This window comes from Protopterus annectens, chromosome 2.part0 (assembly GCF_019279795.1).
Source record: "Protopterus annectens isolate FY-2018-M chromosome 2.part0, PAN1.0, whole genome shotgun sequence".
Lineage (NCBI taxonomy): Eukaryota > Metazoa > Chordata > Ceratodontiformes > Protopteridae > Protopterus > Protopterus annectens.
The window spans coordinates 997,679,560-997,707,470 of record NC_056728.1 but is presented as its reverse complement, the minus strand read 5'-3'; the positions used below and the strand labels follow the sequence as shown (position 1 = coordinate 997,707,470).

Sequence of the window (27,911 nt, the reverse complement as noted above, 5' to 3'; positions counted from 1 at the left end):
TTGCCAAAAGTGAATCTGAATTCAGATTGTATATCTAATTTAAACTGCTTGGACATGATTCTGTCATCATAGTGAATTAATTGTATATGCACAATGTACTTTTCTGTAAAAAATCTGTATTTAATATTACAAGTACATTGTCTGTTATAAGCAAAACTTTCCTTTTGCTATCTGCTACTAAACTTTCATTTCTTGTAACCTAGCGCCCATAACACAAGGATCTGGAGTGAATTTTTCAGTTGCAGAACTTCAAAGCCAGCCATACTATCATGACTTGAATTCAGGAGTAAGCCTGCAAAGGCCAATGTCCTCTCCACCTGCGGGGTAAGTCAAACTGCACTGCTGCTGTTAGCATTTAGCAGTGGGGTGATGAACTAATCACAGAATTGTTGTTCATGTAAAACACATGTGTAAATAATTTTCTTATCTCACTTTTTATTGATCTTGTATTCCTATTGATGAACCATCTGCTTTTAAACGTCAGACCAGTGAGTTTCATTGACTCTGTCTGTTTTTAATTGTGTTTTTACCTGAAGGCAGCCATTTCAGTACAGGCTTACTAATACAGATGTGCACATCACTGCTGTGGCTCAATCAAGTGATGATAGTGATGAATTATTTCCCTGTTTCTCTGGTCAGCCAGTTGCTTGTTGTATTAAATCCAGTGTCCATCTAGATGTAAATATTACAGTGTCCTAGAAAGAATCTTGATTGCTGAGTGGCAGGTGGTTTGTTGTTTGACAGTTTAAGCAAATTATTTTCATTGTTCCTCCTCTTGCACACCTAGACAGTAATCTGTGTCTGTGCTTGTAATTATACCTTTTACACACTTGGGTGCTTGACGCAATAGCATTGTTTGCCCTTTTTGTACCTGTAAGTGGGGACATAAACATGCTTCTTTATTCTCTGTCCTGATGCCCTCCTTCAGTATCTGCTTTCATTTTTTTGTCCCTTTATTTTTATTCTGTTTCTTCTCATTAATGTTGTTTTCTTTATATTTGTTTCTAGAATTGGGCAATTATTATTTTGCTATTCTTCCAAACTTTATCATGTAACCTGCAATAAAGTTTGTATCCTTCTGTTTCCTGGACTGGCTTTGATCAACAGAGCTTCCTTAATCTCACTGCAGTCATGATCCTGTTAGATCTATATTGGAGTGTAGAGTCAGGAATCCAGAATTAAAATACTGAAATTCATTCAATAAATATGAACATTAATATACTGCATTGTACCCTTTACAGTGACATAAAAATAAATAGTCCAGGAAAGTGTGAACCATAGCATGCCAGGCATATCTCTTCCTGTCCCTGCCTGACTAACTAATATGTGACTTTATCACATTCATGCAGCAGTGATCTTTTCCCATTCTGCCTGTGGTGCTTATGGTGCATATACCTCCACAGCTGTACTGTTTGTGTAGTCATTTAAAAAAAAAAGTCAGAGAGCAAAATCATTGTCCTATCATTGTGCTCTAGTTATTTTCAGAGGGTATGGGTGTTTATGTGTAACTTTATCAGTTTATTTTATGCCTGTAATGTTGACTGTGACAGTGCAATCATAGCATTACCTTTCTGCATTCCTGAGGACTCTGTCGGGTTAGGTCATCCTCTGTGTGAGGGAGAAAGTAGAATTGCCCTCAAAAGAATTTTATCTCTGAAAAGTATTTCCAGCTGATGAAAGCCACTGAAACCTAGGAATGGGTTTCTTTTCTCATCTACATCTACTAAGAGTTGAGACCACACAGCCATAAGCGGAGGCTTTGTTTCATTCACCCTACAGCCCCAGTAGAAGTAGAATACATCTCCGGGTCTGCTTTCCTGATCCACAGACCAGTTCTAAACCAGACCCATTATTGTGGTCCACTCTCCAGACCAAATTCAGCCACCCACCACATTTTCTTTTGGGGAAAGGAATCCAAGATTTTTAGATAAAACTGGAAAAGTACACTTAGCAGCCAGTTTTGCCATACATTCAGTTTGCCTTTCTAGCAAGTTAGACTGCTGGACCTGGCAGCTGAAAAGATGAAACAGGAATCCCATTAAAAAATAATATATATATATATATATATATATATATATATATATATATATATATATATATATATTCATTTATAAACTCACTTTGCTAAATCATGTAATGTTGACAAAGTAACTAGTCTGTGATTTTTCTTGAAAGTGTGTGCTACTGAATGCCAGAAATGTTGATGCTCTGAGCGATATGTGTGAGGTAGCGAATGTTAAAGCAGGTGGGGGTGTATGTGTAAGTGTTTGTGAGTTAGATTTAGATGAAGCGCTAGGTAAGAGATAGATTTAGTTGTGTGTGTATTTGCGTTTGTGTTAAGCCTGTATAATAGGTGTAAGTATATTGTGTAGTAAAAGAATTTTCATAATGTACAGTTTGCAGCTGGGGTTAGGAGTATTGGCAGGCTTAGGGTTGGGCTTATCACACACGAGTAAAGTGAAGGCTTAGCACACATAAGTAAAGTGAGATAGGGTGGCCGTGGATTGCTGACTGTCCTGGAGACCTTGGATTGTATCTAGTTCCATTTCTTCAGCTGTATACAGTGAGTAACTTTAAAGTGCACCATCCAGTACAGATGTTTTGGTCACAATAGTAACCATAGTTTTCACACACTCTGTTGGCTCTGTTTGCATCTTAATAACATCCAGGAGTTTCCATTCTCTTCAGATCTTGTTCTACATTATATCTGAGTGCTGGGGTAATTTCTTTGGGGCCTAGATGAATGACATTACATCATATTTTTTTTCTACATGATATACTGCAGGCAGACTTCCTAACCCTGTGAATTAATCATCATATACTATTGCTGTGTCTGTGCACAGTACTTGACATTTCTATGCGTCTGTGTAAATGTTTCCCTATCCATGTTGGTTTTAACTTTACACTCTGAATTCTTTTTGCTGCTCCTAGCTTATCACATTACACACAATCCAATATATGAATGGAATGTGTCTTTAAATGCAGCTATTAGCATTGTTTTATAACAAAAATCTTACAGTCTGTACCTGTATCTAATTTAATTTCTATATTTTATTAATAAATTCTCTGTATTTATTTCCAGCATTTTTCCTTGCTCTTCTTTTTCACTGCTTCAAATCCATTTCCGGATTTCACAGTATTGAGCCTTTCTACTTCCGCAGTTCAGTCATCCTATTTTCACATTTTTGTTTAGTAACAGTGAGACTCTTTAGAACACGCTTGTTTTTGCTTGTGTATATTTTAAGGAAATGTTGTTTTCTAGCACAGATTCTGCAAGCTTGATTTACTGTAGGACAACTGTTCCTGTCATGGTTATGTCTGCCTTTAATGCAGGGTTGCAAAATATTTTCTTTGGCCTCAGTCTTGGTTCCTCTCGTATCTCATTTGTTCGCAGCCATTACTTGAACACACCCTCCTTTATCTTGCATTTTCTCACTTTTGATTTGATTTACATATTTATTTTTACATACCTCCTTTTTTATCAGCTAATGTTTTAACTGTACACTACTGATTTCACATCAGCAGGTTTTGATAAGGTCAGGTCAGTTTCTCAAAACACTCATTTCATCATTTGTTACTACAAATTATTCTTTTTGTTATTAGAGCATCATGCTCCTCAAAAAATTCACAGTCTTTGGCTCTTCCTTCAGCTTAGTGACATAAGCATCTCTAGAATCTGCATGACCTTGTAGTGTTTGTTGTAAGGAGCAAATATTTAGTAAATGGTATGTTATTTTTGGGTTGGCAGCAATTACTGAATTTTCTCTTACTGCTGCTATTTTGTCCTTCTTTTAAAAAAAATGTAGCTCAGTCCCATACCTCATCTGATGTTAAAGCTAATCTGTTAGCAATGAGGAATATATCAGGTTTTTAGATCCATAGCTTCCAGTTTTTAGTCAAGTTTTCTTCAAGTGAAAAGATTCTTGTTGGTTGCAGCTGAATCATATTTTCTTTCAGAAAGAAGTATGCTTCTGCAGTTACAGACACAGAGACTGTTAAAAACAAATAAACTTCACTTCTGTGGATATATTTCTTCAGCTTTTTTAAATATTTCACCATTGTCTAATATCATCTTATGTCAAGAAGCTTAGTAAACAAGACAGACAGGAGATAGCCATAAATGATGCGCTCGCGCGCACACACACACACACACACACACACACACACACACACACACACACACACACACACACACACACACACACACATACACACACACTCACACTCATGCCATCATCTGGTTTGTAAACTTGTAGTTTTGGCACTGAATTGTGCCTAAACCCCATATCAGTGATATCTCAAATTGTGTACATATACACAGGGAAAAGCAAGAGAGACAAAATGGTGCCCTTGGTAACTTTGGCCTAACGACCACAATATTGGAATAACCTGTTAGTTAAGAGTGGAAGGTTCTTAATGTGATCAGAATGGTAATGAAGTGGGTGCGCAAATAGTCTAGTAGGATGCCTTGAGCTGCTGTGTCAGATGTTGATTTAAGATCAAGGAGGACCCTTGATCCAGTGCTACCAGGTGATCATTAATGTCCTTAGTTATTATGGCGCCAGTGCCATGACATTGTAAAAACCTTAGCAAATACTATCAAGTTGTGAACTGTGCACACAAAACCTTCTCATTTACTATTCCAGGAAATGGAAAGTTAGAGACAGGGTAGTAGTTTATTTGCAGTTTCTTGAACAATGAAATCACCATGGTCTCACTTATTGGATAACAGGAAAACCCCAACTGCTCAGAGACGACCTGATTGTTCCACAGATGATTGAACTCAGATCAAGAAAATGGGAAAATAGTACTTTTGTTAAGCCAAAGTTAGTCTAATGGTGGTCCGGGCAAATACAAGCAGTGATCTTTATGATTTCTTTGAAAATATCCATTTGGAATTCCATCAAACACCTCCTTGCAGTAGTCTTCTTACCTCAGAGATCTGACACTTGCCTGTGGGCACTTTACCGTGAAAAACCATACTACTGCACCAGATTTCAATAGAAATGCTCAACTAGGGGAAGACAGGCTGGACTGCATAGTCCTGCTGCTACTTAGAAAACCTGAGCTGGTTGGTTTGATGCGGTACGTATAGAATTGGATAAAAATGTTGTGTTCTTGCTTATCAGGTCCAAGTACCAGAGATGGTAATTGTCATTTAGATAAAGCTTGTTCTCCATTAGGAATGGGACCCTGCAGTGACACTCCACTGTACATCTGAATCTTATGAAAATATGAAGGTTTCAGTAATAACATAACTCCCTGCATTGCTTGTAAGAGAAAATGCAGGGACTAATGAATCCAAGGCAGATATCATCACCAAAATATTGGTAGAGTTCATAACCTAAATCTTCTAATCAGTCCCCAGCTAGATATTAAAAGCACCCAGTATCAGTCAGATTATGAAATAAAACGCCGAGCCAACTAAGCAATTAACAAATTACCAAAGAAAGATATTTTTCTTTACTGGGTGGACAGCAGGCCAAAAGAAATCTCATGGCATTTATGCATCTATCGTTAAGTTGGTGGATCCATCTGAGATCTGTGACAATTCAAGGTTGGATCTAAAAAGGCATCCCACTCCATTCACTCCTTCAAAGCTGTATTTCAGTGAGAAGCTTATTTGAACAGCAGCTCCCAAGAAAGGACCATGTCTCATTGATTAATGCCACATCAAAGTTACAAACAGATGAAGATTACATTCATAAAAAAATACCTGACTTGTATTGACACAGTTTCCTTATGTTCGGTTGATGGTCACAAGAATAACTTTACAGGTTATAGATTTTTCAAGATCAAAAATCATAACTTGAAGAACATTAAAAAAAAATCACACACAAAGTTTGTTTTTGCAGAGGCCTCCTAAATTGTACTGCTGGCTCAGAAAAAATAATTTTGTTTAAATGAACTACAATGTAAAATCCCCAGTGAAAAGCTGCTAGTAAGAACATCCCCCAACATGTTGGTATGCCATACTAACACAGGAATATGACCTCCATGGTTAGGGAGTGTGGTTTAATTCATTAAACATACTCCTCATTGCTTTGTGTGTCTCAGCAATCCCTGGTGCTTATATTTGTAAAGAGTAGACAATTTATAGACAGGAACGCTCTGTTGGAAACACAGTAATTTTGTGGTTATATAAACCCAATTTGAAGCAAAATCCTTATACAGTAATAAAGTGAGATAGATCCTTACCCCAAACTTGCATAGGTAACTTCACAGATTAAAAAAACTAATTGGAACAATTTCTTGTATTAATTAATAGTTCTACAGATTTTTTTTGCATTTTTAGTATGGGTACAGATTTTAATAGCATCACGTTTTTTGGTCTTGCTAGATTGTAAGCAGTTCAAAAAGTTTTTTTAACAATATTATACATTGCAAAAATACCGTTAATAACTCATTGCTGCCTTAATGCAGCTTGCACGCTAAACATTTAAAGGAATGTCTGTCGAGATGATTAATTTCACAGTTGAAGAGGAATTATTTACCACTAGTCGAAAAAGTCTTGAAATTAAATTCTAAAACTGAAAGTTCCTTAACGAACTGATTAAAGAGGTGATAACTAAGATGCCTATCAAACATTTACCAAAGATATCTGGGCAGCCAACACAGCAGAAGATAGTAATATCAGATGACCTACACAGTCGGCAGTAGCGCTATTAAAGAAATAGTAACTAACATCTAGAGAATTTCAACAGTTAATAAAGATGATGTATCTGAGGTTGGTTCATAGGTTCATACTAGGCTATCTGCCCTAGGGCATTTATAAGCCTAGCCAGAGTGTGTTTGGCTTTCGCCACCCCTTGGAATGAGTATACTGAGCCCATTTTAAGGTTTAGTTTACTGTACCTCTGTCTAGCAGTGACACAGAAGTGACCCCCGGGGTAAACGTACGATCTCCCATCCACTCGTCAAGATTTCTCTTGAAGAGAGTCAGTGAGGGGCTCTGCCTAACATGGACTGGGATTTTATTCCAGAGTGAAGGGAGCCTCTGGGTTATGAATCTGTCCCTCCAGCATGTCCTATTTATTTCTGTGCTGAGGTTCAAATCTCTCACTCGCGTAGCTCTGGTGGATTTGGTCTTTCTGAGGTGGAGCATGTCCATTAATTCCGGGTTGGACATGGCCTTGTACATCAGGCATAGATCGCCTCTGAGGAGGCAGTATGCTACTGAGTAGAGCTGGAGTTTCTTTAGCCAGGCAGCATATGGCATATGTTTGAGTCCCTTGATCCTCTTGGTGAGGTACTTTTGGGGTCTTTCCAATTGCTGCAGGTGTCGGGTAAGGTACATCCCAAATGGGGCATTGTACTCAATTATGGGCATGATGAGGGAAAAGTAAAGGGGCACAATGACCTCTCCCGATCTAGATGTGAATCCCTTCATGATAAGGTGGGCAATATAGAAGGTCTTTCTAACCACTTTGGCAATGTGAGTGTCAAACGAGAGGTTACTGTCAACTTGGGTCCCTAGGTCCCTAATTACTTCTTCCGTACTTAATGGATTACCACCTATGTGGTAATTTGTGGGCACTTTGTTTTTCCCAAAGGGTATGACTATACACTTTTTGGCGTTTAGTTTAAGGCCATGGCTCTGGCAACAGTTTTTCATTTCTATGTGACCCTTTTGAAGGATGCTTGTGTCCACCGGAGAATCAATTATGGCGCCCAGTTTGCAGTCATCTGCGAACTTGGTCAGCCACAATCCTCCCATGTTAGCCTGTTCCTCAGAAAAATAAATACCGAACAAGAGGGGTCTCAGGACTGAGCCCTGTGGGACGCCACTTGTGACTGGTATAGAGTCTGACACGGCTCCAGCAATTCTGACCTTGTGGGTTCTGTCCTTGAGCCAGTTTGCAACCCATCTTATGACATAGGGGTTTATATTTAAGCTGGAGAGCTTGTCTATAATGCCCGAGTGGGGTATTGTGTCAAAGGCTTTTGCAAGGACAAGGTAGGCTGTGCGAACTACCTTACCCTCATCAATGGCCTTGGTGACTGTTTCAAAGAAGTCAACCAGGTTCAAGAGGCAGGATCTGCCCTTAACAAAGCCGAATTGGGTAGGATCCAATGTCTGTAGGTCCCCAATGTCTTTGTTTATGAGTTCCATAATGATCCTCTCCATAGCTTTGCAGACCAGACTCGTCAAGCTTATGGGGCGGTAGTTTCCAGGGTCCGTAGAAGCACCTCCTTTGTGAAGTAGGACCACTGTTGTTGTACGCCATTCTTTGGGTACATATCCTGTAGTAAGGCTGAGATTAAACAGCAGCCTTATGTGGGAGTTTAGCTCTTCTTGGAGTTCATGTAGCACACAACCCAGAACACCGTCTGGTCCCATTGATGCTGTGTTTTTAGCTTTGGAGAGGGCGGCTCTCACCTGGGCATCTGAGATGTTGGGGAGGCAACACTCTGCTGGGATAGATATTTGTCCTTTTGGGGGGGGGGGATTTGCACTGAACCTGTCTGCTAGTATGTTGGCAATGTCTGTGGGTCAGTGTATTTTTTGTCGTTTTGGACTAACTCTGAGCATATCTGGGAGTTTCCACCCAGGTTTCTAACATAACTAAAGAAAGCCTTGTGATTATCTTTAGTGTCTTGTGCAATTTTTCTCTCAAAGTTGGCCTTGGATGATTTTATGAGTGTTCGTAGTTTTTTGCTAGTACTGATCAGAGATGCCTTCTCTTTTAGGGATTTTGCTCTATCATGTAGTAGCTTCCTCCTTCTGTTGTACAGCTTATTAATGGCTGGGGTCCACCAGACAGGACGCCTGCCTTTGGGGGAATGGGTCTTGGTTTTATTTGGGATTGCATGATCCATGCATTCCAGTAGGTGTCCATAGAATGCGTTTATAAAGGATTCAGCAGAGTGGCCTGTGGTTTCCACTGGCCCGGGGGCCTTGAAGGATTCCACTTCGGTCTTAAGAAGTGTGAAGTCAGCTTTTGAGAAATTCTTCACTGTGGTCTTCTGTGCTGGGGGTGGGGGCAGGATATGGATTTCCAGGGAGATTAATTTATGGTCCGATCTTACCAATGAAGGGTATACTTCTGGTATGGAACATTGTGTCCCCAAGTTTGTGATGATCAGGTCTAATATGTTTTCCCCTCTTGTGGGAGAGGTGACTAGTTGTTCCATAGCATTTGAGTTTATGAATTCTAGGAACCTTTGGGCTAGGGTGTTGGGGCTTGAGTAATGCTCCCAGTCTATGTTTGGGTAGTTGAAGTCCCCCAATATGATGGTGTTTGGAGAGACCTTCATATTCTCCAGTGTCTTTAGGAAGGCCAAGTGGGGTTCCTGAGTTTGAGAGGGTGGTCTATAGCATGCTACAAACTAGAGGGCAGTTTTGCCCACTGTTAGTTGCACATGGATGGTCTCCTATGCTTCGTGCATTGCCACTAACCTGGAAGTGTGGATATCCTTGATGAATATGGATACTCCCCCTCCTTTTGTGGTTTGGTCCAAGTTCTGGGGCCGAAAAGCATGATATGAGGTATAACCTGGTAGTGCTGGGGTGCTCTCGGGAGCCTTGAACCAGGTTTCTGTCACTGCACAGACATCGATGTTCTCCATACTGAGGAGGGCTTCGAGAGCGTGCATCTTGAGGTTTAGACTTCTGGCGTTGAGCAGCATTACCCTTAGTTTCTTTCTACTTGTGTTTTTTAGGGAGGTGGGTTTGTCTTTTAAGCCTTGCCTAAAAAAGGCACTATTGGGGTGGCAAGAGCCTTTGCCAATATCCGAAAGCCCAAGGGTGACAGGTGCAAGCTGTCCCTTGTGAAGCAGCGTGGCTTGTCGAGCATGTCATCCCAAGCAGACAGACACTGGATCCCCTTAGAATGACACCAATACTTAAAGCCAATTGTTGAAATTGATCATTTGTCTTTGTACTGTGGCATCATTCTTGGTGAGGGTAAGATGCTGCTCAAGGTCAGGGTCATACCGGCCTGGGCTACATAATCAGAGAGCTCCTCTATGTCTCTTTTCATGTAGTCCAGGGAAGTACGTCTCAAGTCATTCACACCAGCATGGACAATGACTGAGTCATAATTGTACCTGCTTTGGAGTGACCTGAGTGCTTGTGTTATGTGGCAGATTCTAGCGCCCGACAGGCAGCTTACTGTGACCTTTTCCTTGTTCAGCCTGGTGAGCGGGACGTCATTGTGTCTGACTATAGAGTCACCTATTACAAGTGTATCAGGTATGTTGTTTAGCCTTAAGGGTTGTGACTGTTTGGCACACTGACTGTGTGAACTATGTGTTGCATGTGTTTTGTTTTGAGGTAGTGGTTGCTTGGATGTCTGCTTTGGAGGTCTCTGTTGCTTTGGCAGATTTTTATTAAGAGCCTCTGAGTATATTTTTGTGTGTTTATGTGTTTGGTTTGCAGTTGTGGTAGGTCTGTGTGAGACTGGATTTGTGGTGTGTGTGGTTACCTTCTCCTCCTGACTGGTTATGCCAGTACTGAGTCGAGAGAGCTCAGCCTCCAGTTTGGCTGTATGGTTGCATCTCTCACATATATTTGTATTTGTTGGGAGGAGGAGAGGGTTGTGAGTACCCTGTTTTTATAACTAAGAGGGGACAAAATTTGAAACAATATTTTGAATCTGCTTAACAGATGTCCATCCATGTCATTGTCAAACAAGGTACTTTCAAATGCCTCTTTTACACTGTGTGCATGTTTCACATTGTTTCACATTCCTTTCTCTACTGTAGCTCCTGTCTGAATACAACTATTGCTACTCTCCCTCCCACCTCAAGTTTGCCTCACCAGCAGCCCATCCACCTTTAAAACTCTGCTCCACTCACACCTAACATCTCTAGGAATGCTCACGTTCCCGTCCTGCATAACATCCCAGCAGCTCCCTCACTCCCTCCCCCTTCTCCCCCTCTCCTCTTAACATAACTAAATTCAAAAATATGTCACCCATTGATTACATTTCCTCTGGGGCAACATATTGTAAATAACTCCCTGGTCTAATTAACTTGTAAATACCTACTTATTACTGCTTAGACTTGTAAATACCTACTTATTACTGTTTAGACTTAATATCTATGTTAGCAATGATAGTGACTTTATATCTGTAAACTTTTCTAATTGTGATACAACTATGTTTTTTAATTGTACTAACATACTCTTTTGCTTCATGTAGTCATCTTGTATTGTAATAACCTATTGTTTAACATAATGTATCTATGGAGCTTTTCTCCCCAGGACTCCATTAAAACGGGCTTGTTGGCCCAATTGGACCATCCTGGCAAACAAATTTCAAATAATAATAATAATAATAAATAAATTAAACCATAGGGATAATTTACAAGTAGCCTATATTCTGTGGTCTGTAGTGTTATGTGTATGTGATGCTAAGCTTTCTACTTGAGGAAAATAATATGAAGGCTTTGTGTCCATATTTATGAGCCGTCTTTGCTATACAGCAGTAAGACAGTGCGTAATGCTTTGTATAAACATAGTGTGCAATGTCACTGATACAAGATGTTTTTGTTGTATGTATTGGATAATGTGCTGTGAAATGTTAGAGAAGTAGGGCAACCAGGAATTTAAGGAACATTATTGTCAGGATTATCAGAATGCAGCTGTATCTCCAGGCCGAAGTTGTATGGTTAATTTTAAAAGTGTTCGAAAAAACTTTCAAATCAGGCAATTTTATACATTTCTTATAAAACTTGTATTTTTATGAGTTAGCAAGTCTCTGTATTAGATTATTGCAATGATTGGTTTTATACAGTTACATGATGTGTTTGACGCGTACATTTTAAGGGGTTACTTAGTTGTCATCCTGAAGAAGTGTCATGTTGATGGAGATGAAAGAACTTACTGAACTAATTTTATGTTTTTTTTAAACAAATAAAGCTTTTTTGACTATTCCTATTCCATTGCATTTGCAGTGACGTACTTGGTTTCTTTCAACTGTTGATAACTAAATTATATTTATAATTTTATAGTAATCCAGACAGACACCCAATGATGTATAGTATATGATGTATGTATAGTGTAAGATGATTCATCCAAATGATAGAAACTTGAAAGATAAGCAGTGCAGCATCAATCTGTAAAAGAGTGAACTGTGCTAAACCCAGTCCAGTTCTAAATGCTAGCTGGACAGATTCAAAATAGAACTCATCTGCAGTGTTAAATTTAGTTCTGTTATATAATTTTAAATTAATTAAATTGTAATATCACATGGGTAATCTAGCATGTATGCAGGGGGTAAAAAACTGAAAGTTAAATAAGAGTCCTTACAAAAAGAAAAAAAAACAACGGAGAGACAATTTGGAGAGTCTCCAAATGTCCATCAGATCACCTTTACTTTAAACAGGTAAGAAATGCCACCAAGAAAGATATTTTCAAAGTCAAAAAAGACTATTACCTTCACCTCCAACAAACCCATCAACAAAAACCACAAAAATTCTAGTCGGGCATAAGCAAACTTCTTCAGCCAGGGCACTCTAAAACTCCTGTCCCTTCAGGATTCAACCAAAATAACTCTAACCAAATTCCTGATGCCTTTAATAACTACTTTACTGAAGCCATTCGAACCCTAGCCAATACTTTACCACCTATTACCACATCCCATTAAATACCACTAAGTCTCCATCTCCAACCTTTCAAATACAACCGGCACCTATATCCCTCATTTGCAAACTCCTTCAAAAACTAAAACCATGCATCCTTTCTGCTGACTGTCTTCCTGCTGAATAACTGCAAATTGCAGCGAAAGCTATTGCCTATCCCATCTCCAGCCTTATAAATAGAACAATTTTAGAAAGCAAAATCCCCTCCATTTGGAAAGTATCCCACATCATCCCTCTACATAAGGGTGGGTCATCTACTGAGCTCTCCAACTTTCAGCCTATCGCCTTACTCTCTCCAATAGCTAAAATAATGGAAAAATGCACTCACAGACAACTACTTGACCACCTTCTCCAAAATAATCTACTTGCCAACTGCCAGCATGGCTTTAAGCCATTCCATAGCACAACTGCCATGCTATCCTTTTCTGACTCCATAAACAAAAATCGTAACAATAGCACTTTTTCCTCCGCACTATTTATTGAACTTTCAAACGCCTTTGATATGGTCAACCATAATATGCTTGTAGACATTCTAAAAGCCCAATTTCTTGACCCACAAGCATTACAATGGTTTAAATCATATTTGGAAAACAGACAGCAAGCAGTACTGTGGGATAATAATCTTTCTAAATCCCTCCCTGTGAACACTGGAGTACCCCAAGGCTCTATTTTAGGACCTCTACTCTTCTCATTGTTTATCAATGACCTACATACCAAAATTCCTCAGGTCACCTGCATACAGTATGCAGATGACTCCACTTTAATTTGTTCAGCCAAGTCCATAATCTCTCTCCAGTCCCTCACCCAAACAGTATTTAACAGTGTTGAAAATTGGTTCATGCAGCACTGCCTCCTCCTGAACCCCAAAAAACTAAATTATTGCTCTTTGCTCCTACTCATAAGTCACCTCAACTGTGCACCTCAACTGCACTTCACAATAACCTCTAACAATGCAACTAACATATCCCCAGACACTTCAACCCATCTACTGGGAGTAACAATTGATAATAACCTTAGTTTTGATGACCACATTAATTCTACAATAAAGTTTCTCAACAAAAAACTAGGCACCTTTTACAGAATCAAACCCTTCCTTTCCCCTTCAGCCAGAATAACTATTGCCCAGACCCACCTTATCTCTGCCCTGTTCTATGCTTCTGCAATATATACCAATCTAACAAAAAACAACCTCACCAAACTTTCCACCAGTTACAATAACATAGCCAGATTTTCCACTGGCACCACCTTTAGATCTCACCACTGTCTCAACCTAAAACAACTGAGATGGCTAGAACTGCAGAACCAACTAGTTTGTCAACAAATTGTTATCACTCAAAAGATCCTTTACCACCCTAATAATACCCCTATCCTCACTAACCTGATTTCACCCTACAAAAATCTTGCAACACTACGCTCAGCTAATAAGCTTCTAATTTCCACTATTAAATCAAATAACAAAGCTGGGGACTCACTTTTCACCAACTCAGTAGGTAAAATCTGGAACCAGCTTCCGACTGAACTTCCCTTACTTCCACTATTCTTTTTGATAAACATCTTAAAGAATATCTTACAACTCACTGGCTCTGTCCCTGCTCTAACCCTGACTGATATCTCTTTCACCTTCCTGCTCTCTCTATACTTCTCTTCTCTACTGTTTTATGTCACCTATCTGTAATTAATAATTTCCTTCATAGTACTGGAGGAAAAAAAAAATTAATTCATGTTTTTTGCTCTTTATATTTGATCTTAGCTTAAACCTACTAAATTACTCTGTACAATTTTGTTCTGACCAATGTAGCCAATATACTGTAATTCACTTGACTATTACTATATATTGTATTCTTTGTCACTGCTGATGCTTGGAGCTTTTCTCCCCGGGCCTCTACTGAAAATGGACATATATCCAGTTAGACTAGCCCAGTGAACAAATGTAAAATAAAAATAAATAATAAATAAATAAAACAATGTAATTTAACTTCTTGCTGTGCTGCCAGCAGTTTCTGTGCAGAATCTATCCCAGTTGACAACAACAAAAAAAGCCTAGTGTCACTTCCCATATTAAAAAAATAGATTCCGAGATATTAGAAATGTTCCTTTGACTCCGTCCTGCACTGTTTTGTAAAACTACCATTTTTTGATGCTCTTTGTGTATTCTGAAGGTGATCCATAATGGTAACCCTTTATTTTGGAGAATGTACTTCACTTAGCCACAATTACTTCAGAATGCAATCCAAATGAAGGAAGAAGCTGCAGGAGTCCCAATGAACAATGAAACATTTGGCAAGCAGCATTACAGCAGGAACAAGAGCTGTCATCCTAAATCTGGGCCATTAAACTGGTGTGGCAAAAATAAGACTGGACAAATGATGTTCTGAACAGTAATAATAAATAGAGTGAAGACCACTGTAAGTGACCACAGTGGAGAATGTCAGTGGATGGATGAGCTGGAAATGCACGAGATGGGTACCAGATAGACAAGGTTCGTTGTAATAAACAGTAAAACAGGCTGTGTCACACTGTAACTCCTCAAATGAATGCCTCAGAATAATGTCAGCTAGCGTAGTGATGCTGCCTATATATCAGCAGATCTTATAGTCTAAAGTTTTTGCACGCAGTGCCTCTTAAAATGTCCAAAATTGCAGCATGATGAGTTTGAAGATAAACCAAGGCTTGAGCATATAACAAAGGAGAAGGAAATTCTGGATGGCAGCCTGCAGTCACGATGTTGATTTTCACTCATCCTGTATATGCCTTCATTGCTAGTTTCAGTCCCAGAAGCCCTTGCATTTATGAAGTTTTTCTCCCAATCAGCTCAAAAAGGAAGCAGGAAGTTATCCTTAAAGGTCAGTGAATCCCAACAAACAAGACACTGCATCAGATTATTAAAAGGTTGGAGTCTTCGCTCATCATTCTACATTTTCTGAACTTTTTAAGGATGTAGGTGAAGATGCTTGGAGCATATAGATATTTGCCCTTCAGCCTCAAGGAACAGTAATATAATAACTGTATAGCTTTATCCTTTCTTATTTAAAACCATGTGGTGATAGAGGTAACCATCTGAAATATTAGGACCCACATCAGAGAGTCCTCTAATGTAGAGATTGAATTGCCATAAATCCAGACTTACATATACAAAGTCTGAGATAGCCATTTCTCAGAATATTCCCTTTGTTCCAAGGTTTGATTATCTTGGAATTGGTGTATATAAGTTCAGATGGCTGGGGGTCTGACTCCCCCCTCCCACCAGCACTACAAAGAAGTTTAAAGAGAAGAGTAATGTTTGATTTTTTTTTTTTTTTGCTCTTTTCCTGAATTTTCGTTTTCCTTTTTTTTTTCTTTTTTTTTTTTTTGTCAGGACTTGGCATTTCCAGTCCTGGTATTTCAGCATTTCAATAGGGAGCCTGTGGAAGGTTTTCTGCCTTTGATAATGCTTATCTGACATTTCAGACCAAACTTCTTCAGAATGAAAGATGGAGGCCCTTGATATACTCGGAAGAAGGGCTTGTATCCTTTTGACTCTGTCACCAAAGAAGTTGTGTCTTTCCTGAGAAGCCTAATTAGGCAGGTATTAGATAAATCCACAGATCACCTTCTGTGTAGTATATAAGAAATACTGTCTTGTGCTCAGACACAGCAGAAAAAACTTGATTTAGATGCTATCACATAATTTGACTAGTATATGGTTGAGATCCCAAGGTTGTCTGAGCTTCTTCGGTTTTAATAATGGCAAAAGAAACTCTCTGTGATGGATGTTATACCCAATGAGCGTTTTAGCAGAGAAGCCCACAAGTAAGAATGATGCCTTTAGGAGTTTGGAGAGCATGAAAACTATGAGCTGCTTCCTGTAGTTCAGGGTTTGTTTCCCTTGTCCTTTATTTGTCTGCTGTGTGTGACTTAGAGCAAATCACTTAACCATGCAGTGCTATAGGGCAATTGAGAAATTGGGCTAGGCTTCTGAATGGCCTTCTGGACCATATGCTTAGTACATAACCTTTGACAGAGGTCAGATCTTATCTGTATTTTAGACTATTAATTTTTCATTTGCTAGGAAGTAAATTTCTCCATATTTTGGTGCCTGTCATTACTTTTATCCTAGGGCAGTAGATTTGTAGTTTCTGACCAAATTTCCATTTGCATGATGTTCATCGTGTTTCACTGTTGCAGTCATGACTGTAGGGTTCTCCCCTTCCGGCAGGCAGTCCTCGGTCGGCCAGAATCCCAAAGTCTGGGTCCGGCGTCGGCTGCTCAACCATGCTTCCTGACGTCAGAGCGCCAGGGGTACAAAGCTGACAGCCGACGCCATATTCCCCAGTCTTTCTTGCCGTGCGGTGATAGCAGTTCGCAAGTGCCGGTCGGCTGACTCCTAACCATTTTTTCTAACGTACTTCAGTCCGAAGACCTTCTTCTCCTACTCAAAGCTAAGTACCCCATTGGGGAAACTTTTTTCTTGCTCCAGTCCGATGTCAGAAAAAGTTAATAATTGTATTTCATGTGGGAAGCAAATACCTCATAAGGATTTTCATTCTTACTGTATTCCTTGCTTAGGCCCTGACCACGACGTAGCTAGTTGTCGGTTTTGTGCTAGATTCAATCAACATACGATTAAACAAAGGTACGATTTTTCATTTCATTACTTCGGGAGGCGTTTTAAATGTCGTCGGATACGGTTCCGGCTACCGGAGTTCACAAACGACGCAAGGATAAAGACAGGCCTCCGAGGTCCAAATCAGACGATATTGTACAAGCAGAGCCAGCTTCAGGTTTGGCTGTCGTCAGTGAGGTGCTTTTGCAGCCCCTGTCGTCGGCCATTTCGGAACCGATGGCCGAAATGGACTCCCATGAGGAGCCAACTAGGCCTTTGAATATTTCTGTTGCAGGACCTTCGGACAATGCTCCTTCGGATGGGTCCGGAGCCACTGTGCAGGTACCGGCTTCCGAAGGGGTTTTCAGGCCTACTCAGCTTCTAATAAAGGCAAAGCCAAAGACAAAGGCAAAGACTCCTTCCAAATCATTGACTGCAGCCCAGGCCTCTTCTGATCCGGCACCCAAGCCTCAGAAACAGTTACTTAAGATGGCGGAGGACTTACTTACTATGATTAGGGGTTCACATCCCCCTCCAGATAAAAGGCCAAGGCAGGAAGTGTATTATGACTCCTCTGATCAGGCTTCTGTTTCTTCAGTTTCTTCTTCTGACCAGGAATATTCTTTCCCTCCTTATGAGGATTCTGATGCTGAGGAATCCATTCCTTCAGCTTCTCCCCCTGAGGATTTCTCTTTTGGGGAAACTTTGCATGAAATGAGGGAACATTTTCACTGGGAAGGACAGGAGTACTCGGAGTCTAAGAAAAGACTAAGGGATTTTCTTCTTCTTCCCCAACATAGACCCCTGGCTATTCCTCCTATTTTGGATATTGTGGATGATGCTTTTTCAGAGGCTAACTTAACTCCTGACTCTTTTCCTCCAGCTCCTGTTAAGCCAGACAGATATTATAGGGTCCCCGATTCCCACCAGTTTTTATACAAGAATCCTACTGCTGATCCTGAAACCATTTCTCAGGGTCCTAAGGGGGTTAAGGCCGCTTCTGCTAAAAACCCCATTCCCACTGAGAAGGATTCCAGATCTTTAGAAAGATGGGGCAAAAAAGTGTACACTTCTGCTACTTTATCTATTAGGGCTTTAAACTGTCAGTTTCATATGCTGAAATACCAGCAATTTCTTCTGTCTGTCTTAAAACAAAAGCTAACTTCAATTTCCGCCTGTGCAGATGATAAGGAATTACATGACTTAATGCATGCCACTGAACAAGTTGGGAAACATGGTTTACACTGTGGATTTGATGCCTTGGAGGCTTCTTGTATGGCTGCTGCCTCTGGCACAGTCATTAGAAGGCATGCATGGTTAAAGGAACAAAACTTGCCAGATCAAGTAAAAGCTAAATTATTGGATGCTCCTGTTCAGCATAATGTTTTGTTTAGATCTAAAGCTGAAGAGGTGATAAAGAAGATGGAGGACAAGGCAAAATCCATGCAAACAGTTAAAGATTTCTTACAGGTACAGCCACCCAGATTTAGTAGGAATTGGCCTACAAAAAATTGGTCCTTTCCCAATTCAGACAGGCCTCAGAGGGGTAGATACAGACGCTCCAGAGGAAGGCCTCAAACGCAAGTCTCTTATAGACCAAGACAGTGGACTGCTTCCACCCCTAGGGGAGGAGAGGACAGGTCGCAAGCTCATAGAAAACAGACTCAATGACTCCCTCTGTTGGGCTGCAGGAACTTCTTGCCTGGTAGCCCCTCTCGGAGGAAAACTTTCTCTTTTTCACCTAAATTGGACTCATATAACCCAAGACAAGTGGGTTCTGGATGTGGTTTCAAGAGGTTACAAATTCCATTTTCATACCCTACCAAGACCAAGCGGATGGCCAGATCTTCCAAAACATCAATGGTTAGAGGCCTTAAACCAGGTGGAAGCTCTCTTGGCTATGAAAGCCATAGAACTGGTTCCACTTTCGGAGATGGGACAAGGTTTTTACTCAAGGCTCTTTCTAGTCCCCAGAAAGCAAAATTCATGGAGACCCATTCTGGATCTGTCAGTCTTGAACACTTTTCTCGAGATACCAAAATTCAAGATGCTTACTCTACAGCAGCTACTCCCAATGCTGACCAAAAATGCATGGATGGTAACTTTGGATTTAAAGGAGGCATATTTACACATTCCCATCAGGCAGGAATGCAGAAAATACCTCAGGTTCAAGGCCGGATCGAGGCACTATCAATTCTCTGCGCTGCCCTTTGGATTGTCTACTGCGCCCAGGGTCTTTACCAAATGCCTGGCTCCAGTAGTCGCTTATTGCAGACTCAAGGGAATTCAAATTTACCCTTATCTGGACGACTGTCTTATTCAGGCAGACAGCAAGGATGTCTTACTCCAGCATCTAGAATTTGTTCAGAATCTTCTCAAGTTCCTGGGATTCACTGTAAACATAAAAAAGTCAAATTTGACATCCTCACAACAGATAACTTTTCTGGGTGCTCTTCTAAACACAACAACCCAGATGGCATTTCTGACATACGAAAAACAAATACAGCTGGCTTCAACTTTCAAAACCTTGGCAACATTAACTCAGCTATCTGCAAGGAAATTCCTGCAGGCTCTGGGTTACATGGCCTCCTGCATCCTTCTCGTACCATATGCAAGACTACATATGAGGAAAATACAGTGGTACCTAAAAGGTGTATGGTCTCAGCATTGCCACAGTTTAGACATACAGATCTCCGTCCTGCCTTGTCTTCAAAAGGAATTCCTTTGGTGGTCCAAGGCATGTACTCTAAACAAAGGAAAACCCTTCAGTCTGCCTCCAGCCACTCAGATACTAACCACGGATGCCTCAGATTATGCATGGGGAGCCCATTTTCAGGGCAACTGTCTGCAGGGCCTTTGGACAAAGGGTCAGAAGCACCTGCATATCAATTTAAAGGAAATGTTAGCCGTTCAGAACGCTCTATTGGCCTTCAGGAATCTTCTACAACCAGGACAACTACTGATACGGACAGACAACACCACAGTTATGTGGTACATAAACAAGCAAGGGGGATCTCATTCCTATCCCCTTTGCAGACTAGCCATGAATCTATGGAACACAGCTCTAGCTTGCAAACTGGACCTTCAAGCTCAGTTTCTACCAGGGAAGCAAAACTTCCTGGCAGACAGTTTGAGCAGAAACCTGTTGGACCCACACGAATGGATGCTGGACACTGAAATATTCAAGATGATTACAGCAGTCTGGGGATGTCCTCACATAGACCTCTTTGCATCCCACCTCAATCATCAACTACAGATTTTTTGCACCAGGACATTCCACGAACTAGCTTGGAAAGTGGATGCACTATCATTCAGTTGGAGAAACCTCTCGGGGTATGCCTTCCCGCCTCTACCACTTCTTCCACGGGTGTTATTAAAGATCAAACAGGACAAGCCCAAGATGATAATCTTGCTGGCCCCAAATTGGCCTCGACAGTTTTGGTACCCAACACTGAAAAACCTTTGTCTGGAGCCCCCTTGGGTTTTACCACAGACTTCGAACCTTCTGTCCCAACACCAGGGTCATGTTCTGCACTCCCATGTCAAAACTCTCAGCCTGGCGGCCTGGTTAATCCAGGGTCTATGATTCATTCTCTCCTACCCAAGCAGGTTATGGATGTCATTTTAGAAGCCAGACGTCCTAGCACTAGAAAATCTTATGCAGGAAAATGGAAAAGATTTTGCTCCTGGATGCAGGCTCAGGATTCAGATCCTCTTATTCCTAACATTCCTCTGATTTTACTTTACCTGACAGACCTCTTACATAAGGGTCTCTCTTTCTCTTCCATAAAGATACATGCCTCTGCTATTTCTGCTCATTATAATACAGACCCTCCAATCTTTTCCCACCAGCTCATGAGACAGTTTCTCAGAGGAGCTAAGAACTTAAGGCCCCCTAGATCTCCACCCATTCCTGCTTGGGATCTCAACTATGTTTTGGAAAAACTCACCTTACCTCCTTTTGAGCCTGCTGCCACATCTGACATCAAGTTTTTATCTTGGAAAACAGCCATTCTGTTAGTTCTGACCTCTGCCAGGAGAGTTTCGGAGTTGCAAGCTCTCATGGCTGTGGAACCTTATATTATTTTTCATCAAGACAGGGTGTCTTTAAGGATTAATCCTACTTTCATGCCTAAGGTGGTTTCCAAAGTGGCTTTAAATCCAACTATTCACTTGCCAACTTTTTTCCCCACTCATCAAAATAAGGGGGAAAGGATCTTGCATTCCTTGGATGTACACAGACAACTACGTTTTTACCTGGACAGAACCAAGGACATCAGGAAATCAGAGCAATTGTTTGTTTCTTATGCTTCAAGTTCCCAAGGTAAAGCCATTTCAAAACAGACCATTTCTAAATGGATTGCTCATGGAATCAGATTTTGCTATTCACACCATGGAAAGCAAATCCCAGGGAGTATAAGGACTCACTCTACCAGAGCTGCTGCCACTTCAGCTGCCTTCCTCAGGGGAGTTCCTACCAAAGACATTTTGAAAGCTGCAACTTGGAGTTCAGTGCATACTTTTTCTAAGCACTACAATCTACCTCTCTACTCTAAGTCTAGGGCAGGCTTTGCTTCTGCAGTCTTGCAGGGCCTTTTAGCCGCCCCCTCTATGACCACCTCCCTTTTATTCTGCTTTGGGATTCAACCCTACAGTCATCACTGCAACAGTGAAACATGATGAACATAGTACAGTTGTGTACACTTACCATAAATGTAGATGTTCGAGTGTCTTCACTGTTGCAGTCTGGGTTACCCTCCCTCCTGTCCCCTCTTATTTTTTCTTTTGTGTGGTTCCCTTCTTCACCCTTCTTCTGAGGTGTATTTGCAAAGGGTATGGGATTTTACTCATTTTGGAACACCTGACATCTGGGGCAAGAAAAACTGGAGAACATGGCGTCGGCTGTCAGCTTTATACCCCTGGCGCTCTGACGTCAGGAAGCATGGCTGAGCAGCCGACGCCGGACCCAGACTTTGGGATTCTGGCCGACCGAGGACTGCCTGCCGGCAGGGGAGAACCCTACAGTCATGACTGCAACAGTGAAGACACTCGAACATCTACATTTATGGTAAGTATACACAACTGTACTTTCCTTGATTCCTTAGATGACGACTCGCCTAGGAGGGACAAGGGATGTGAAAGCCACTTTCAAGAATGTCACTGACTCCTTTCATCAGCTGTTGCTTCTTAAGTTCTTGGAGTAGCATTGGGGGGGGGGGTTCCCTTATGTTCCAAACGTGATCTAGATGTCATCAACATTCTGAGTTTTAGATGTTATATAAAAGGGGCATCTTCTTCCTCACTTTCCTTTTTTCAGTACTCTTCCCAAATGTATCTCAGAACACAAATGTTCAAGACCTCTTTAAAAAAAAGAGCTGTCTAAACAATGCGATTGATTCTGGAACTCTAGGTGTTATTTAGGGTCTGTATCCGCAAATCGAAACATGACATACTTGAACACCTAATCATGGATACATTAACATCGAACTATGAAAACTATGAACGGCCACGTCAGCTAATTTTTTCCCATGGGGAAAAAAATAGCTTGGTCGTAGTCAGGAACTTGCCCTTTTCTCCGCTGTAGAGCGATCTTGTAGTTGGTATATTTAGTTGGGTGGTGGGGTGGGAGGCGAAACCTCCCACTTTTGTAGGGTTTGACAGTGTGTTTGAGTTTTGGTCAGCTAAGTGATTTTTTTTCCCCTGGGAAAAATTTGCTGACGTGGCCGTTCATAATTTTTGTAGTTCAGTGTTGATGTGTCAATGATTAGCTGTTTGGATATATCACATTTCAATTTGGTGATATAGACCCATTATATAAAAGCAGAAAAGACAAACAATTTATGCTTCTTCCCTGTCCTCAGGAAGACTGGACAGTAGAATTCTGAATATTTTTCATGCTGTAAGTTTATCCCTCCTCCACTCGGGGTGTTCATGCACTATTAAATGTGGATGATAACACGAAGTCCGTAAAATTTATAGCACATGTATTTGTTTCATAGTATGAATTAGTCATTACTATTTCAGAATGATGCTTTTTAGTTTTCCTTGCACTCCAAAAATGTTCTCAAAATATTGATGGCATGGTCACTAAATAAACATTTTTTAACTTGCTAGGTAATCTTCCTTAAATCACTTCTATAAAAAGATGTTTCCAAAGCTGAGATTTCAGTTAGACTGTTTCGGAAGATGCACAGGAGAAAGAATGAAGGAGAGATGTCACTTGATTCTCATTCAGTCTCTTCTCACACAACACAGTTTGCTGTTCAAGTATCATCTTGGTTATCTGTCTTCTGCTCAGAGTCTGAATGTCTTTCCTCTACCTGCTTACACTGTCTCCTGGGGCTTTAGTTTCCTCGCAATTACCAAAGACATGTTGATGGGTGAACTGTAAATCATCTAAGTCGTGAATGTGTGTGTGTATAGCATGCGAGTCAGTGTTTATATGTTTTGCAATGGACTGGAGTCCCATACAAGATTAGTTTTCTCTGCCTTCTGCCTGTAGTTTGCCAAGAGAGGCAGGTCATTGTATATGTTTATGTTAATTTTTACACTTGAATGTATTGTGATAATGTGCATTGCTAATATTTGCTATATCGTTTATTATGGGGTCAGTATATATGTGGTACAAGGTGTTCATTCAGTCCTACAAGGATAATCTTGTTGGAGACTGCCTAATGAAGGTGAGTACACTGAACTGGCATCCATCAAAGTTATCACTTACACTGCAAGGTGTGGTAACCTCAGAGATATATGTAATGGTTTGGGGTTTGCAGCCATGTATAAGAAGTGTGTGAGGGCTTTTTCCCCCACAAAAAAAATGATTTAGTTGTGCACCAATTCAGTATGTTTGTCTCAGGAAATGCAATTTGATGATATAGTCTTCACAGGAGAAAAGTGCATCTGTCAGCTGTGATCCATGCCTCCATCCTGTTACTAAACACTTGTAAATGTATTCACATAAATATTGCTTAGCATAGTCTGCAAAAATTTATTTTAGAGTGTTGTAGTTTGTATCTTATTGATTCTATTGCTATATTATTTGCTTAACTCCTGGAACATCCTGCAAGAATGTGTTTTCTCAGTGGTCTTCCCAGCTGGTAAATAATAATAATAATAATAAACCTTCATGCTTTCAGTAAGATCACAGTAGATGCAGATTTAGTAATTTAACCAGTGTCAGTAACAAAACTGACAGCTGCTGGCTAATGCAGAGAGTACAGTATGCTTAACATTTTTTCCTCCAAGAATTAAAACAAAATATATATATATATATATATATATATATATATATATATATATATATATATGTATATATTAGTAATCCAAAGCAAGTGAAAGTAGGCTTGATTGTTTGTGAAGAAAGGGATATACCACGCCCAAGAGTCACAGGGTAAAAGCTTTCTAAACCTATGACTTTAAGTAAATTTGATAGAAAATTGATGTTAACTACTAAACACTCCACCTTTGATGTATGAACTAGGTATTACTGGAGGCAGATAAGTTAGATAGCCACTCTTCAGTTACATAACCGGTTTAGCATGTTGCACGTGTTGCACGTGTGACCCACATTACAAGAACATGACACTCTTCTTGTGTGTTTACTATATGTTTATTCTTTATTTAGCCACTAATAGTTTTTCTCAATGCTGGTATGCGTGGGATGATGGTCTTTATGCCTTGCACTTTAAAACTTTTTATAGTCTCAATTGATTTTAATTGATTAATTAATGCTTGTTATTTTATCAATGGGCAGGATATTCTGTTATTTAAACTGAGTTGTTTGTTCTGTTTTGAGATTTGATGAAGTGTGATTTATTCACGTGAAAGCGCTTATCATGTTGTCTTACTTATTTATTCATGAATAAAACTGGATTTTGGAGCCCTGGTGGTCCTACCTTGTTGTTTCTGTTTGATTATATTTTGTTTTCTGGGTGTGGACCTTTGGGCTGCAGTTTGCACTTTCATATTTATATTTTTCTCAATGCCCTTTATTTAGCCAATAATAGTTTTTCTCATTGCCTGTGCTGCCACAGCTATGTTACTCCACCCAATGACCATACATTATCACCACCATTAATGTTGCATTGTTTGTTTAAAAGGAAGGTGATATTTAACATTCTCTAGCTGTGCAATAAAGATTGTCTGGCATATTCCAGAATCTGTTTTGGACTCTTGGAGTAAGTGTTTTGTGCTGCTGGTCTGGGTAGCAGTGGTGGTACACATTATCTATTGCCATTGTGGTATAATGTGGTATCTAACAGCATGTCACTGATGGCTAAGGCTTTGAGCTGTAGTGTTTGGACTGATTCCTTCAGAATACATTTTTATGCTATGTGGATGAGCAAGTCATTTAACCAGATTGCTCACGTACATAATCACTTTACCTGGTAATAAACTAATAAATAAATAAGTCAGCTGCTTTGTCTAAGTGATTTCTCAGTCCTCAGTGAGATCTTTAACTGACGATCATGCTACTATAAGTTAGGTGCATGTACATCTTGGCAGTAGGCGGTCTGACTTCTGTGCAAGTTGTGTGTACTTGATGATTAGGATAACCGTATTGATCTTGAAGAAAAAGAAGTCCTCGTCTTGTTGAATAATCAGTTCTCTCTTAACAATTTCTCTAATTAAGGCTTATTTCTGGGCATGACAGTAGTAACTGTTTACATGAGACTCAAATTACCACATAGTATCATGGAAGGAGACAGACACCATATTGTATAACCCTCTCTGTCTCTCTGTCCAATAGGAAGAGGCCTAAGACCATTTCCATAGATGAAAATATGGACACGAGTCCTTCAGGAGATTTTTACTCTTCTCCCAGCTCACCAGCCAGTGTAAGTCGGACGTGGCATGAAAGAGAACAAAGTAAGTAGTTGCAGCTAATTGTATTTTATTTCACTTGACCACACAATATACATGGGCCTGTGTGCTGCGCAATGCAAATTTTATTTATTTTTTGGGTGGAGGGAGTGCAAGTGTTGCAGTGCGGTGATTTTATTGCTATAATTTCTTTTTACTTGGGAAACATACAATGCTCAGATGATGACCAGGATTTGGACATTCCAAAGTGTGTCTTTAGTACAGTGTATTTTTAACTGTTATAATTTAGTACCAAGCAGCACTCCTCATACCATAGATCTGATGTTTGAAATAGGCTCCCAGGGGTCTGACACACTGCAGCCAATATTTAATTATTTTGGATTTTCTAATTATCTTGTTTAAATGTCCGTGTTACCTTCTAAATTTTATTTTCACTTTAATTCACAGTGTGAGTGGTTCAACAAGTCACACATTTTTCTTTGGTGCTGGAAGCTGAGAAGACTGTGGGTTATATCCCCACCCTGTGTGACTGGGTACAGTTTTTGAAATAACTGATACTGCAGTGCAGCATATTGGTTGCTGTACTCCTGAGTGTGCCATCAGGTGAATGTGAAAGATCCCACAGCACCTATCAGAATGAGTAGGTAAATTCCCCAATGCCCTGGATAAATTTCCTCTAGTAGTATAAATACAACCTCAGATCTCCCCTGAAAAGAGGCCACTTGCTTAGTGGGACTGACCTGGTTAACAGTGGATAAATAAATATATGAGTACACGTGGGCAGGTCTGTGGCGTAAGATGGTCAGCTTTGTTTCTTATTATACAGCTGCAGATAATGGGGGCACTAAAGAGCAGTCTCTCCAAATGTTGAATTTCACACAGAAACTGCATACACATTCTGCCATTTCATACCTTTCTGACACATTTGTACCTCAGCAATATTGGCACACACTGTTTTGCACTCCACCAGAGGTTGTGCTATTGAATTGCCCTACATTGATGTATAATTAGCAAAACATGAAACTGGTATGACAGTGAGTTGTCAGCCATTATTCTGTGATATGAGACCTGAGGTATGGCCACAGTTTCCAGTGGCATTGTTTCCTTGTAGGACACCCAAGTGCTGCTCTGAGGAATATAAAATGCACCTGTACTTACTACACAGGGACCACCCGGAGAGACTGCTTGGGAAATCATACAGATATTGTTTTCAAGGTAAGTCATTTTAAATTTTTATTCTAAGGATTACAGCTGTAAAGATTGAAATTGGGTGTCAGCAATTAACAAGGAAACATTTAATGACTTCAGAAAGGCGGATACACAATCACAACTGCATATTCCATTTTGCACCTTTGAATTTGATCTTTAGAAACAGAGACAACCAAGCTACTAAAGGCATTACTGAAAACCAGCAGTAACACATCCAGGTTACTGGTATGATGAGGTACAAACATACCAAAAACATAACATTTTCTCATGGCATAAATTTTTATTGTCTTGCAACTTATTGGGAATCAGTTGAACATCACTGTCTTTTAATATGCTGAATCGATTTTTATGTTTTGTGGATAGCTAACTGTGAATGAAAACTTGACTTTAAGAGAACTTAAAATCTGCTTTCAGTGACTTCCTGAAGTGGTAAATGGAATTTCATCTTCAGTCTGATGGCACACATTCATGGCTCATAAGTTGATGTCACGTGTCACACTACTCCAGATGGGTATGTCCATCACTTTGTGCTCCCTAGTTTTCTACCACTTGCATAATTTGCATCTCCAACCTAACATTCTTTTTTCATGATAATTCATAACTTTAGTATCTAAAAACACCTGAATGTTGTAAGTGTTGTTACGGTCCGAAGAGCTGTAGCCAGGAAACCACAGATTGGCTGCCTGTACCACCTTGGTAAGGAGTATGAATT

At 40.1% G+C, this 27,911-nt stretch overlaps 1 protein-coding gene across 9 annotated transcripts in view; it reads left to right on the top strand.

Annotated features, from left to right (window-relative positions):
* NFIB (nuclear factor I B) overlaps positions 1-27,911 on the top strand; it is a 923,658-nt gene that overhangs the window by 610,700 nt on the left and 285,047 nt on the right. For all 9 annotated transcript variants that reach the window (XM_044061245.1, XM_044061251.1, XM_044061249.1 and 6 more), the window contains 2 exons: positions 204-324; positions 25,917-26,035. In XM_044061245.1, the coding sequence (XP_043917180.1) occupies positions 204-324; positions 25,917-26,035 (240 nt within the window). The remainder of the gene's footprint in view (positions 1-203; positions 325-25,916; positions 26,036-27,911) is intronic.